The 14,772-nt window shown below is 40.5% G+C and overlaps 1 protein-coding gene across 1 annotated transcript in view; it reads right to left on the reverse strand.

The window, feature by feature from the left end:
- The window catches only part of LOC136866809 (protein CBFA2T1), a 208,508-nt gene that overhangs the window by 177,855 nt on the left and 15,881 nt on the right, over positions 1-14,772 (reverse strand). The window contains exon 4 of the mRNA XM_068226853.1: positions 14,322-14,468. Coding sequence (XP_068082954.1) covers positions 14,322-14,468 — 147 coding nt within the window. The remainder of the gene's footprint in view (positions 1-14,321; positions 14,469-14,772) is intronic.

Consider the following 14,772-nt stretch of genomic DNA (forward strand, 5'->3'; position numbering starts at 1 on the left):
AATTTAAAGTCACTGTATTTAAGTTTGTAGATAAGACACGTGGTCATATAGTTTCGGAAATAAAACAATCACACATGAAAATTATGTTATTTCACCTTGGAAATGAGCCGGCCCCATGGTGTACGGATAGCGTGCCTGCCTCTTATTCGGAGGCCCCGGGTTCGATTTCCGGCCAGATTAGGGATTTTTACCTGGATATGAGGGCTGGTTCGAGTTCCACTCAGCCTACGTGATTACAATTGAAGAGCTACCGACGGTGAGTTAGCGCCCCGGTCGAGAAAGCCAATAATAATGGCCGAGAGGATTTCGTCTTGTCGATTTCGTGCTGAGCAGTGGTCACTTGGTTGGCCAAGGCCCTTCTGGGCTGTAGTGCCATGGGGTTTGGTTTTTGTTATTTTCTTTCACTTTGAAGATGTTGGGGATACTAAAAATCTGCTACCATAGACAGGAGCCGTCGTTGTGTGCATTGAAACTGTAGTGTTTTCAACGTATTAGTAAGATGTAACTATACACATAAGCAGAGGTTCTCATTAAGGTGCAGGGAATGTAAGCTTTCTTTGTGAACGAACCCAACTCTCAAGAATAACTCACAAAGCGGTTGGCACAAACACTAGCCATGTCATGGCAGGTTTTATGAATTGTGCCAAGATGGTGGGAGGGGGCAACTTATTGCTGGCCATTTATCTCCAGGTAGCATGCGACCCGTTTCCTCCACCATCGACTGCTGGAAAGATTTGTTTGTAAAGTTGAGTCCCAGAGCTCTTTGCGACATACGGCGCCAATTAAGGATTTCCAATTCTTATTTTCTTTTTTAAGATGTTTATACAGCATGTAATAGAACCAGTTTCCTACCTAAGCTACAGAATAAACAAAGGTGAGGTCGTAATGTTTCTCGGAGAGAAAAACACGAATCAATTCAAATGCTTGCTGTCCTCAGCCTAAGAGCGGTGCGGAATGTTTAGAACTCAGGTAGGATTCACTATTTGAATATAGTAGGTCTCTAGATCCGGTCTAGAAAGTCAAGAATAACGGCCGGGGGGATTCGTCGTGCTGACCACACGACACCTCGTAATATGCAGGCCTTCGGGCTGAGCAGCGGTCGCTTGGTATGCCAAGGCCCTTCAAGGGCTGTAGTGCCATGGTTTTTTTTTAGGTCTCTAGATTCCAGACAGGATAACATACGCAGGATCCTTTCCTAGATCCTGGGAATTTCACTGCGTTCCACAAATTATGGGTAGATCTTCTCTTACGTAGCAATTTATGCATTATTCTGATTTTCAGTCATTTCGTTGTGGGTTCGTAATGTAATTTTGTACGAAGAAAACGAGTTTCCAGACATTATCCCCTTATCGTTTATCTCCTTTTTGGAAACTATATGGAATCCGGATATCTTAAAAATACCAGATAAAGGACACAGTAGTAAGCACAGTGGTTGATCATATTATTAGGGCCACTAGGTAAAAATTGAAGAATTTATGTTTGGATCATTATTCTTTTCTAAGTGTTTACTTATTGCTTATTTTTATGGTTGGATATTATTAATTACACATTTCCATAGTTAAATTCAACAATCAGCCCTACATTAAGGAGCCTAATAATGAAAACTCTGGTCAAGAATTGAGAGAGTCGGCAATTATGTTACAGTCGCTTGCTGGCTGTTGTTGGAGTAACACATGTGATTTATTGTAGATTTGTTTCCTTGCATCTCTTGTGCGAATTTTGCTCTTTAAGTGATACAGTGAAGTGACAAGAGTAAAATACAGTTAATTATAGTTCAGTATATACTTAAAAATACGGGTATTTAGAAAACAAACATGGGGAAAGCTAAAGACCTTTCTCCTAGTAAAATTTCGGAAATAAAAACACTTTTAAAGAATGCTGATTATTCTCATAGAAAAATAGAGTCTATCACTTCTGTTTCAAAGTCAACAGTGGACAGAATTAAGAAAAAACTTGACCAAGGCACGAATTTGTCACCTAAACGGGTCGGTAAATGTGGCCGCAAAAGAATCACTTCTCCACGAGCAGAGCGCCTGTTAAGAAATATCGTCATTAAACACAGAAAAGCTTCAAAGAAAGTCATTACAACAAAGATTCGACAAGCGGGGATCAACGTATCTTCAATGACAGCTCGTCGGAGGATGAAAGAGCTGGGTTTCGCTTGTCATCGTCCAGCAAAGAAACCATCACTGACACCAACCATGATGAAGAAGCGACTATTATGGGCAAAACAACATCGAAATTGGACTGCTGATGAATGGAAAAGGGTAAGCTGTTTACATCCTCCCTGTTATGCTCAACCGAACTTGGCGTAAACAGGTTTTAATACAAAACTACATTTTTTCCAGGTTTGCTTCTCGGATGAGTCATCAATACATATCCTTGATGACAGATCTGTATTTGTGAGGAGGCGCAAGGGTGAAAAATACAATAGTGACTGCATTGTCAAGACCGTTAAGCACCCGTTAAGTGTCATGGTGTGGTCCGTCATCAGTAGTAATGGAACCGGCCGCCTGTATATTGTCGAAGGAACCATGAACCAACACCAGTACATTAAGGTTCTGGAGAAACGGCTACTTCCACAAGTTCGTGAATGGTTCCCAGATGGCAAATTTGTGTTTATGCATGACTATGCACCTTGTCACAAGGCTAAAACTGTGACAAAGTTCCTTCTGGACAACAAAGTGAAGGTTCTGGACTGGCCTGGCAATTCTCCTGACCTCAACCCGATCGAGAACCTTTGGGGGCTAATGAAGAGGAAAATTTGTGCTCATAATGTCACGAATAAGATCCAACTGATCGAAAGACCAATCAATGTGTGGCATCATGATGATAAAATTAAAAAAAGCTGCCTCAGATGCATTTGTAGTAGCCTATGCCAGATAGAGTCGAAGCGGTAATTGCTGCGAAGGGAGGTGTTACAAAATATAAGATTTTCCTAGTTTCCTTAGTTTTTCATGATTTTCATTAATATTACAAATGTAAAATTGTGTAATATATTTGTCAAAAGTCCATTTTAGATTAATTAAATGTATATCAGTGAAGTTTAATTGTGTATGTCTTATCAAGTTTGAAAAATACAACTTTCACCTAGTGGCCCTTATAATATGATCAACCACTAGTGCAACAAACGAGTAGGAGCAATGGTCTGAGGGTAATCGTAAAGAAGAAATAAATCGAAGACAGGAATTAACTTCAAAATGAAACTGTGCTATAGTCCGGCTCCTTTATAAATCGTACAACTGGTTTGATTCCAGGCCAGATCGAGGTTTTAACTACATACGGTTTTCCTTTGGCTCGGGGATTCGAATGCTTGTGTTCGTCTTAATAGCTTGTCTTCATTTGCACAAAATAATAACCACCACAAAAGAAACACGCGATAGTTAATACACCCCTCCACCTAGGCCTGGCATCAGGAAGAGCATGTAGCCGTAAAACTGGGCTAAATCCACATGAAGTTCTGACCCCAGTAAACTGCGAAGAAGGCCACGAAGAAGAAGCTGTGTCATAAAACCAGTTTTGTAGGGGAAGACTTATGACGCAAATATGATAAAATCACTAAAGTTTAAGCTTTAATAATAATAATAATAATAATAATAAGTTTGATGATCATCCTCATAAACAACTACCACTGATCTGCATTTAGGGCAGTCGCCCAGGTGGCAGAACCCTATCTATGGTTTTCCTAGCCTTTTATTAAATATTTGCAAAGAATTTGAAAATGTATTGAACATCTACCTTGGTAAAATTTTCCAATCCCTAACTCCCCTTCCCATAAATTAATATTTGCCCCAATTTGCTCTCTTGAATTCAAACTTTATCTTCATATATTGTGATCTTTCCTACTTTTAGGAACACCAATCAAACTTGTCTACTAATGTCATTCCACGCCATGTCCGGCTCCACTGATAAATGGTTGGCGTGCTGGACTTTGGTCACAGGGGTCCTGGGTTCGATTCCCGGCAGGGTCGGGAATTTTAGCCATCATTGGTTAATTCCGCTGGCACGGAGGCTGGGTGTAATGTGTCGTCTTCATCATCATTTCGTCCTCATCACGGCGCGCAGGTCGCCTACGAGAGTCAAATCAAAGAGCCGAAGTCCTCGGACACATCCCGGTACTAAACGCCATACGCCATTTCATTTTTTTTTATTCCACGCCATCTCTCCACTGACAGCTCGAAGCATAGCACTTAGTCGAGCAGCTAGCCTCCTTCCTCCCAAGTTTTCCCATCCCAAACTTTGCAGCATTGTCGTAACGCTACTATTATGTCGGAAATCACCTAGAACAAATCGAGCTGCTTTTATTTGGATTTTTTCCAGTTCTCGAATCAAGTAATCTTGGTGAGGGTCCCATACACTGGAACCATACCTTGTTGGGGTCTTACTACAGAATTATATGCCCTCTCCTTTACTACAACACTTAAATACCCTCGTAATTATGTGCAGAGATCTGTACTCTTTATTTACAATCTCATTTATGTGATTATCCCAATGAAGATCTTCGGCTGATAATGCAGCTTCACCGCTTAAAACAATGACACTACGAGAGATGTGAGTACTATCCGTTTCCTATGCACAAAAATCTTATACACACACACACCGTCACGTGATTGTCAATATGGCGATCATAGCCTGCACGAGACCTGTCAATCCATAAAGCTTACTTGCACTATTCAGATACAATGACATTGGGCTATCACGTCCTTCTGCAATATTGACAAGAAGGTAAGTGCTTTTAATATTTCTGTAGTAGACATGTTATTTCGTGATAATCATTTGCAACGGTATCGACTAACTGAGGATATTAGTGTCCTTCAGTGGTTGCAAGAGTACGAAAAAAGAAAAAAAAAGTAATTCGCCTGAACTACAGTTACCTGGAAAATATTTTACTCAGATAAAATTACATTCTCAACAAGTAATCAGTAACATTATAATTACTTTAGAAAACTCTGGTCTTAATTCTCCTTCTTTATCTGTTTTCCCATCAGGGTCGGTTTTTCCCTTGGACTCAGCGAGGGATCCCACCTCTACCGCCTCAAGGATAGTGTCCTGGCGTTTCAGACTCTAGGTCGGGATACAGCTGGGGAGGATGCCCAGTGCCCCGCCCAGGCGGCCTCACCTGCTATGCTGAATAGGGGCCTTGGTGGGGGATGGGAAGATTGGAAGGGATAGACAAAGACGAGGGAAGGAAGCGGCCGTCACCTTAAGTTAGGTACCATCCCGGCATTTGCCTGGAGGAGAAGTGGGAAACAACGGAAAACCACTTCCAGGATGGCTGAGATGGGAATCGAACCTACCTCTATTCAGTTGACCTCCAGAGGTTGAGTGGACCCCGTTCCAGCCCTCGTACCACTTTTAAAATTTGGTCCTCCGGGGGTGGCAGCTAATCACACTAACCACTACACCACAGAGGAGGACGGTCTTAATGATATCACTGAAATTTTTAATTAATTAATTAATGTTATTTGCCTTACGTCCCACTATCTACTTTTGTGGTTTTCGGAGACGCCGAGGTGCCGGAATTTAGTCCCGCAGGAGTTCTTTTACGTGCCAGTAAATCTACCGACACGAGGCCGACGCATTTGAGCACCTTCAAATAGCACCGGACTGAGCCAGGATGGAACCTGCCAAGTTGGCGTCAGAAGGCGAGCGCCACAACCGTCCGAACCACTGAAATTTTTTCGAAGGGGGCTACAATAATATAAAAGGTTGCAAAGGAAAAGGTATTGTTTCATTTAGTATGTCTTTTCGGCATACAGACATTAAGTGATAAAATAATTAACGTTAAGTCTTTAATAATAATAATAATAATAATAATAATAATAATAATAATAATAATAATAATAAATAATAAATAATAATAATAATAATAATAATAATAATAATAATAATAATAATAATAATAATAATAATAATTGTAACATTTATTGACTTTAAAAAAGCTTTTGACTCTGTTGATAGGGAAACCCTAGATATAGATAAAGTAATCCGGAAATTTGGAGTTAAAACTAAATTGGCAAACCTAATTCCTGAAACACTTACAAACACTATCTCGAAAGTAAAATTTATGGGTGAAATATCTCGACCTTTCAAGATAAATACAAGTGTCAGGCAGGGCGATGGTCTATCTCCACTCCTTTTCAATTGTGTCATGGAGAAAATTGTAAGAATTTGGAATGAAAAACTGAAAGAATCCAAAATATTGCCACTCATGCTGGGGAAGATGAACAAAGGTGTTGCAATAAATTGCCTAGCATTTGCAGATGACTTTGCCATACTTTCAGAAAGCCTTACAGATGCAGCAATGCAAGTCAATCTCCTTGAAAAGACAGCCAACATGACAGGCTTGAGAATCTCTGCCGAGAACACAAAATTTTTGACGAATATAAAAAGTGCCCCAAAGTTTATAGTAACGGATATTGATCAAATAGAAAAGGTAAAGAATCAAATATTTGGGTGAGACAATTCATGAAAATGGTTTAGAAAAATCTGCTATAGAGGAGAGGATACAAAAGATGGAAAGAGCTTATGGTATAACTAAGAATATTTATAACAAAATGTGCTTATCAAGAAAATTTAAAATAAAGCACTACAACACAGTAGTGAAACCAGAATGCCTTTATGCCAGCGAATGTCTAGCACTGAACTACAAGCTTGATAAATTATAAATATTAGAAAGAAAAAATATAAGGAAAATATTAGGTCCTCTAAGAATTGCAGAGTTTTGGAGATTAAGAAGTAACAATGAAATTTACCAGAATATAGAAAACATATCAGAAACAATAAGAAAAAGGAGATTGCTATTTCTTGGACACATTTACAGAATGGATGACAATAGACTAACTAAAATAATCTTCATGTACCATTGTGAAAAGAAATCAACCACCACCTGGATTCAAGAAGTCAAGAAATACCGAAAGGAGCAACATACGAGAAGAAGAATTATTGGAAAGAAATATTTTTAGGAAGAAAGTTATACAAATGGAAGGAAAAGAAAACGGCACAAAGTGGACTGAAGACAGGAAAAAGAAGCACAGTGAAACAATGAAAGAATACTGGAAGAAAAGGAAAGAACTAAGGGGAAATAATTGAAATTGTAACGTGGTCCTTAGAAGGCCGGAACGCAAGAATAATAATAATAATAATAATAATAATAATAATAATAATAATAATAATAATAATAATAATAATAATAATAATAATAATAAACTTGATCTTCGCCTGATAATGTAGCTTGACCGCTTTCGTTACTACATAGGAATGGTTTATATGCCATTTTAATATTATCGCTAGTTGTGAAGATAACAGTTTAGGTGTGGATAAACTTGATAAATTGAAACTTGTGAAATGATCTTTTGTCATCTTTATTTTAATTACTGATTTTTTGAATTTCAAATTATTTGTCATTTACTTTACAAATAAAATAGTTGGCTCTTAAAATTTCCATCGTTAATCCTCGATCTCTTCCGGGTTAAAGTACATATTTGCGTTTACTGAAAAAGCGCCCTACAGGGGAACTTGAAAGTGTACCTGTGATTAATTTTAAGAAGATAATTGGGATTACTGGAGAGATAAGAAAATACCTCATACAGCACTGGCGAAGTTACTGGTTCTGATGAAGTAGAACTAAACATTTATCTTCAAATCATTTATTTTTCCCGTTTCTGCTTCCGTGTGAGGTATCGATTACTAGAATGTAACGACTACAATTTTATTACGATTACAAGTAAAAATTACTGAAAATATAATGACTACAAGTAATCCGGTTACTTTTATTCAGTTACTACCAGGCGAGTTAGCTGTGCGGTTAGGGGGGGGCGCAGCTGTGAGTTTGCATGCGGGAGATAGTGGGTTCGAATTCCACTGTAGGCAGCCATGAAGATGGTTTACCGTGGTTTCCTATTTTCACAGCAGGAAAATGCTGAGGTTGTACCTTAATTACTGCCAAGGCCGCTTCCTTCCCACTCCTAGGCCTTTCCTATCCTGTCGTCGCCAAAAGACCTATCTGTGTCGGTGCGACTAAAGCAAATTTAAAAACAAAAATCATCTGTTACTTCCCCCCTCTGGTGTCCTTGAATATTTAAATATCAGACTTCCCTTGCCACATCATAGACGTGCCCAGGTGTGCAATCTCGCCGGCGTGTCCAAGCAACATGTGCATCTACTGGGCAGTAGAGTTGAGCGGAGAGGCAAAGCAGATATGCCGAGCTCTACGCTGTCATTTCGTTTGATTATATGCCATTTTAAAATTAGCGCTAATTGCAATGGTTATTAAAGATGGTATTACAGTAACATAGGATATTTAGTAACATCTATTTAATCCTGCTTACATTATACCGGGTATATGATCTCTGGAGGGTTGGTCATACTGATTAACAACTTGAAAACCGAGCTCGATAGCTGCAGTCGCTTAAGTGCGGCCAGTATCCAGTATTCGGGAGATAGTAGGTTCGAACCCCACTGTCGGCAGCCCTGAAAATGGTTTCCCGTGGTTTCCCATTTTCACACCAGGCAAATGCTGGGGCTGTACCTTAATTAAGGCCACGGCCGTTTCCTTCCCTGTCCCATCGTCGCCATAAGACCTATCTGTGTCGGTGCGACGTAAAGCAAAAAAAAAAAACAACTTGAAAAAATTATATCTCTCACATCGTTGTAATTTTACGAGCTGCTGCAGTTAGCGAATGAGATCACTTCGCGGGCGCATTCAAATCGGCTTTGCGAGGCGATGTTGCTAAATCTGCCTGAGACCATCAATCGAAGAAACATGGGAGAGATTTGAGTACGGACCTCCGAGTTGACAGGAGCGCACCTTAGCTACAGTGACACCGGCTGGAAACCGCTGTGTGATTGTGTTTGATGCTGACTTCTCGGAATGGATCTCAAGCCCATTTAAGCCACCTGCAGATTTAGCAATATCGCCGTGCAAAGCCCATTTAAATTAGCCCGCGAAGCGATCTGATTGTTAACTTCATCAGCTGATAAAATGACGAAGGCGCGAGATATCAAATTATTTTTTTCAAATTATTTATCAGCATGACCAACCCTCTGACGCTCATGTACCCGGTTCAAGTTGTTTCCGACCATCCTGTACACGTATATTTACAGAGTTTATTTTATACACATTTTAAATCTCTATCTCAGTTCTGTGACTTGCTTCTTTGTTTTTATTTCAGCTTCTTTTTTGTATTTTTGTATCATTAGAAAGTTCTGGAACAATACTTTTAGAATAAAACTTTTTTAGTCTGTCTAAAACACGGTTTATGACACGTATAACTCTATAACATACCTGTAAAAAAGCGCACACTCTATAATAAACAAAGAATGACATGTTTCTTTCTACAAGAAAATGCTCAGATTCTATTAAATCACTTTAAATTATTAGTATCTATATGTGAACAATACTGTTCATCTTATGTAAACTTGTCAATGATTGTGAATTAGCGATGTTATGAACAACAAGTGAGACAAATTATAATTGAGTTCTCTATTGTCACTGTCTCAAAGTTAAATGAATGAATGAATGAATGAATACTCTTCCCTCCCAGTCATGGATGACCACCAACTGAGGAGAGAGTATTCGTTTATTGGAATCCAAATTATTACATGGAGTTAGTTCCGATAGTATTAGAAATTATGAAATATATTCCAATTACTGAAATGATGCAATAATATTAGGAATATATGGTGCATACCCAAAAAATATTATACAATCTTGGCTTTCTCAGGAATTTCCTACACCATACCGATGCTGTAAAATCTCGCTTACCTCCTCTTGTACATTCATACCACATATGAATGGACGAGGACAATGAACAGAATCCCTTATCCTCCACCCCACCTCCAGTTGCGGATAACCACCCACCGTGGGAGACAGTATCCTCCCATCGCAATAATCGCAATCACATGAAACTAGTATTGTTAATTTTAGAATATAACAAACGTCTTCTACATATGAATGAAAACAACCAACAGACACCCCCCGCCCCTTCAGTCAAGGATAATCACCAACCCGGGGAGCCGTCACAACGTTACTAAGTGTGTGGTTTTGCAGGTATATTCTAGTGTGGTCATTGCACGTAGAAAACCCGCTATAAGATAATATTTCAGCTTAGAACTCTGACTCAGAACTATGGCTCAGTATTGTAGGACCTAGTGTTAGGCCCCTTTAAACAACAAACATCAACATCAGTACCGCGCGAACTTTCGTTTTAAGTGATACATGTGCTGCGGGTCAGTATTTCTCCCCTTAACATATCGGTATTTCGAGGCGCAACGACGATAATTATTGTTTTGACAGGCTGAAAAAATTTAAAGTTACGTTAACTGAGCCGATAATGAAAAACTTGGATTCCTTCTTAAAAAGCAAAACCATGCTTTCAGAAGCATGCAGGCGAAGTGCTGCCTTTAGATGATTGTCATTTCGGACCTGTTTACCAAGAATGGTGGCGGTGGTGGTGGTGATTATTGTTTTAAGAGGGAGTTTAACTGGACAACCATCCTCTATTAACACTAGTCTGAGAGAAAAATTGAAGGGATCCAACACTTCGAAAACTGAAGGTATCGGCGAAAGAAAGACAAGGGTACCGAAGGGCGCGAATGTGAAAGACTCCCTATGCCTCGAATGCTCTAATATCATCGGGGTCAGAAAATAGTTGACCATGGGATGTCCTATAGGAGAGATGGAAGTGAGGAGCCTGGCACAAGTAAGTGGAAGCAATGCTAGGACTCAGTTGAGGGCCCCATGGTCGCTAATCTACGCTTCTAAGTTAAGAGCCACCCCTACCCATAGGGAGATGTTTACTAAAAAGACAGCTGGTTGAATACACTATGCGAAAGCCTGTTCCCTGCACCCTTGCCGGCTCGGTCGAGTGCTGTGCGCACACTGGTAGAAATACACGCTGTGCACACGTCTGCTACATAGGCCTACATCTTATATCGTTCAAGGACAGTTATTATAATAATATTCTTGAATTCTTTCAGTCTTTCTGTATAAGACTGTATGATAAAGGCTATTTAATTTTCAGCCCGAATATTCTGAGAGACAGACCGCCACATTTTTCCTAGAACTCTCTTGCGACGGAGACCAGCACCAAGACGACCGCCGTTGGGGAGCCTGGAGGGTGGCAGCAAATCTTAAGTCTGATCCATTTAGCAAATATGGCGCCTGGCAGCTCCGCGTGGACGGGATGCAAATTGTCGCTAATTAAACAAGGCACAGTTGCAGGAGGGGCGTCAATCAGGGATATAGTAGGGAGTAAAAATACAGGCGGGAAGAGAATACCAATAGAGAGGATAATTATATTATCGAAATACAGAAGCGGCCAACAAGTCAATATACCCCAGGGGCTCTCAACTTGAGGCGACCACAGAGCCCCTACCTGAGTCTAGCATTACTTCTACGTACGTACCAAACTCCTCATTGATCTTCCTTGGTCTCTGACTCCGACGGTGTTAAGTTTGCGAGATTTTCTTTTTTTGCTATTTGCTTTACGCCACACCGACAGAGATAGATCTTATGGCGACGATGGGACAGGAAAGGCCTAGGAATGGGAAGGAAGAGCGGCCGTGGCCTTAATTAAGGTACAGCCCCAGCATTTGCCTGGCGTGAAAATGGGAAACCACGGAAAACCATCTTCAGGGCTGCCGACAGTGGGGCTCGAACCCACTATCTCCCGAATGCGAGTTCACAGCTGCGCGCTCCTAACCGCACGGCCAACTCGCCCGGTGTTGGAGAGAATTAGAGCGTCTTTCATTTTTGCGACATTCGCTGTTCTGCTAATTAGCCGTGCAGTTTTGTGATTGAACCTTAAGCGGCTTGGAAAACAATTATACCTCAGTCTCATTCTAAATATGGATGCTGCATGTCGTCTAGGTGGTGAGGTGGTGATTATTGTTTTTTTGAGGAAGTACAAATAAGCAACCATCCTCTATTAACACTAATCAGATAGAAAAATCGAAGGGGTCCCACACTTCGGAAAATGAAGGTATCCGCCAAATAAAAGCAAGGGTCACCTTGATGGGCATAAAAATGGAAGGAATCCCTAGGCCTCAAATGTTCTAACACCATCGGGGTTGGAAAAGAACAGGAGTTGACCACAGGAGGTCGAATAGAATAGATGAAAGTGAGGAATCCTGCACAAGTGAAAGCAATGCCAGGACTTAACTAAGGATCCCGTGGTCGCCATCCCACGCCCCTAAGTTAAGAGACCCTGGGGTTATGTCGTCTAGGCTGAGTTACGGTTTATGTGGGATATTGAGTTATATGGTGACGTAATGGATTCCTCCAGTTATTTCTTGAGTTCTTGGTGATATGTGTGAACGGAGGTTGGAGTGCTTGAGACCGATCTTATGTGCACTTAGTGCCACAAAATTGTCAATTTTGTTGTTATAAACGATACTAAGACGATTTTTAATCCACATACGGGTGTACGTCTTAACCGACCGTCATGGCTTCAAAATGATATCAGTATTTCCAAGATATGGTTGTTGACTATCAGACGGAAGTAAAGGCGTGGTAAGTTCACCCGTAAGGAGGCACTGGGGAGGCACACGGCGCAGAGGTTCACTCAGCCTGCACAAGACACGAGTAACAGATTAATTCCTAGAAGAAAGAGTAGTGGTGTGATGGTGACTATTGTTTTAAGAGGAAGTACAACTAGGCAATCATCCTTTATATAACACTCATCAGAGAGACAAAATGGCAGGGATCCGACACTTCGAAAAGTGAAGATATTGGCCAAAAACAGACAAGGATCACGAAGGGCGTGAAAATGAAAGACTTCCTAAGGCTCGAATTCTTTAATACCGTCGGGGTCAGAAAAGAACAAGAGTTGACCAAGGGAGGTCGGATAGATAGATGAAAGTGAGGAGCCTGACACAGGTAAGTGGAAGCAATGCCAGGACTCGTCTAAGGACCACATCGCCGCCAAACAACGTTCCCTGGGGCCTCTTACGACAGACGGGGATACTGTGGGTGTTATTCTATCGCCCTCACCCACGGGGACCTAGTACAAAGACGGCCAGGTACAGAACTGTCACGGGTAGTACAAACCTTTACTTTCTACTTCTCCAAGGACCTCCATGCACTTTCGCCTTTATACCTAAGATGCACTTGTTTGTTCACGTTTTCCAATGATGGCGTTGTAGTCTTTGAATAACACTTCTTGAGTTGGTAAGGATCATAATGCATTTAGAACATTATTTTTTAAATTAAAGAATCATGCATAGAATACGTAACAAAGTAAAGAGACAAACAAATTAATGAAAAATTGTATTAATAATATTTTATCATCCCACTTTCCTCACTCCTTTTTAGAGAAATGTTCACTCGCCCCGAGTGTAAATTACCAAAGGTATTAAGCTCGGATGTTATTGTTTTATTACTATTACGTAATCATTGACAACGTACTTACAATTATTATTACTATTTTATTATAACAGACCATTATTATTTTCCAGCCGGTCCCGTGGTGTAGGGGTAGCGTGCCTGCCTCTCGCCCGAAGGCCCCGGGTTCGATTCCCGGCCTCTCGACCTGAGGGCTGGTTCGTGGTCCACTCAGCCTACTTGATTAGAATTGAGGAGCTATCTGACGGTGAGATGGCGGCCCCGGTCTCGAAAGCCCAGAATAACGGCCGAGAGGATGCGTCGTGCTGACCACACGGCTCCTCATAATCTGCAGGCCTTCGGGCTGAGCAGCAGTCGCTGGGGAGGGCAAAGCCCTTTCAAGGGCGTACGCGCCGTTTGGTTTGGTTTTATTATTATTTTCTTTTACACTGTTTACAGTGCACAAGTAGATAAATGAAATATGTTACACATAACCAAGTTTATTTTTTACACCTCAAGTTGTACGAACAATGACTTATGGTAACTGGCGACGTCATAGTATATGCATGCGCTGTACGATTCTTGATAACACTAACCGTGTGTCACTTTGAACAAGTATGTCCTCCGAAGAAATGTATTCTACGTTAATTTTTAATGCCGTAATTTACGCATGATCGACTGGGTAAAAGTTTCTGGTATACATGTTTCTTGAGGCAATGAAACATTTACCGAAAACTGTGAAAACAGACTAAATGTCAATAACCCACGTAAAACTCAGAATTTAAAAAATGAATATCATTTAAAAATTTAGTTCAGGTCCAAATAAAACGTCTATGTCTTTTAAAATCTCAAAAATGTAATCGGATCTAATAGGTTTCATTCATGCATTGCCGTTGAGATTTTGTTATCTCAGGTGACAGAAATATGAGTATATTTTGGGAAAAGGAGATCAGCTATTGTTGTTTCAGTGTTACTACATTGATGAACTCTAGCTTACCTGTTTGGCCAACCTCGCTAAACTGTTGAGCTCGCGCTGAAGTAACGGCAGGTGAGCTCTGAGGAAAGGGACCACGAATGGCCTCAGAGGAAAGTTGGTCACGTCCTGGAGGGAATGATGAAATTCTTCGATGGTGATGCTGTTGCTCTGGAAGAGACATGAAGACAATACAATAGAAAACAGTTACTAATAGTACACATATTAACCCTCTTGGTTTATTTTATGTAGAAGGGAACAAGAAAAAACCTCTTAAACTTGACGTTCCGCGAAGGCCTCCTTGTGCTTCCTCAAAAAGTCGACTACTGGCATTAATAAAACATAATTTGGAATGGCTATTAACAGGAGCATTGTAGGACCAAAATACGCCACCAAAGCTAAATGGAAAATTAGTCTGCGTGTGTATTATATGTAGGGCCCGGATTCATATGCACAAAAAACTCCGAAAATATGC

The sequence above is a fragment of the Anabrus simplex genome, chromosome 3 (assembly GCF_040414725.1).
Source record: "Anabrus simplex isolate iqAnaSimp1 chromosome 3, ASM4041472v1, whole genome shotgun sequence".
Classification (NCBI taxonomy): Eukaryota; Metazoa; Arthropoda; class Insecta; order Orthoptera; family Tettigoniidae; genus Anabrus; species Anabrus simplex.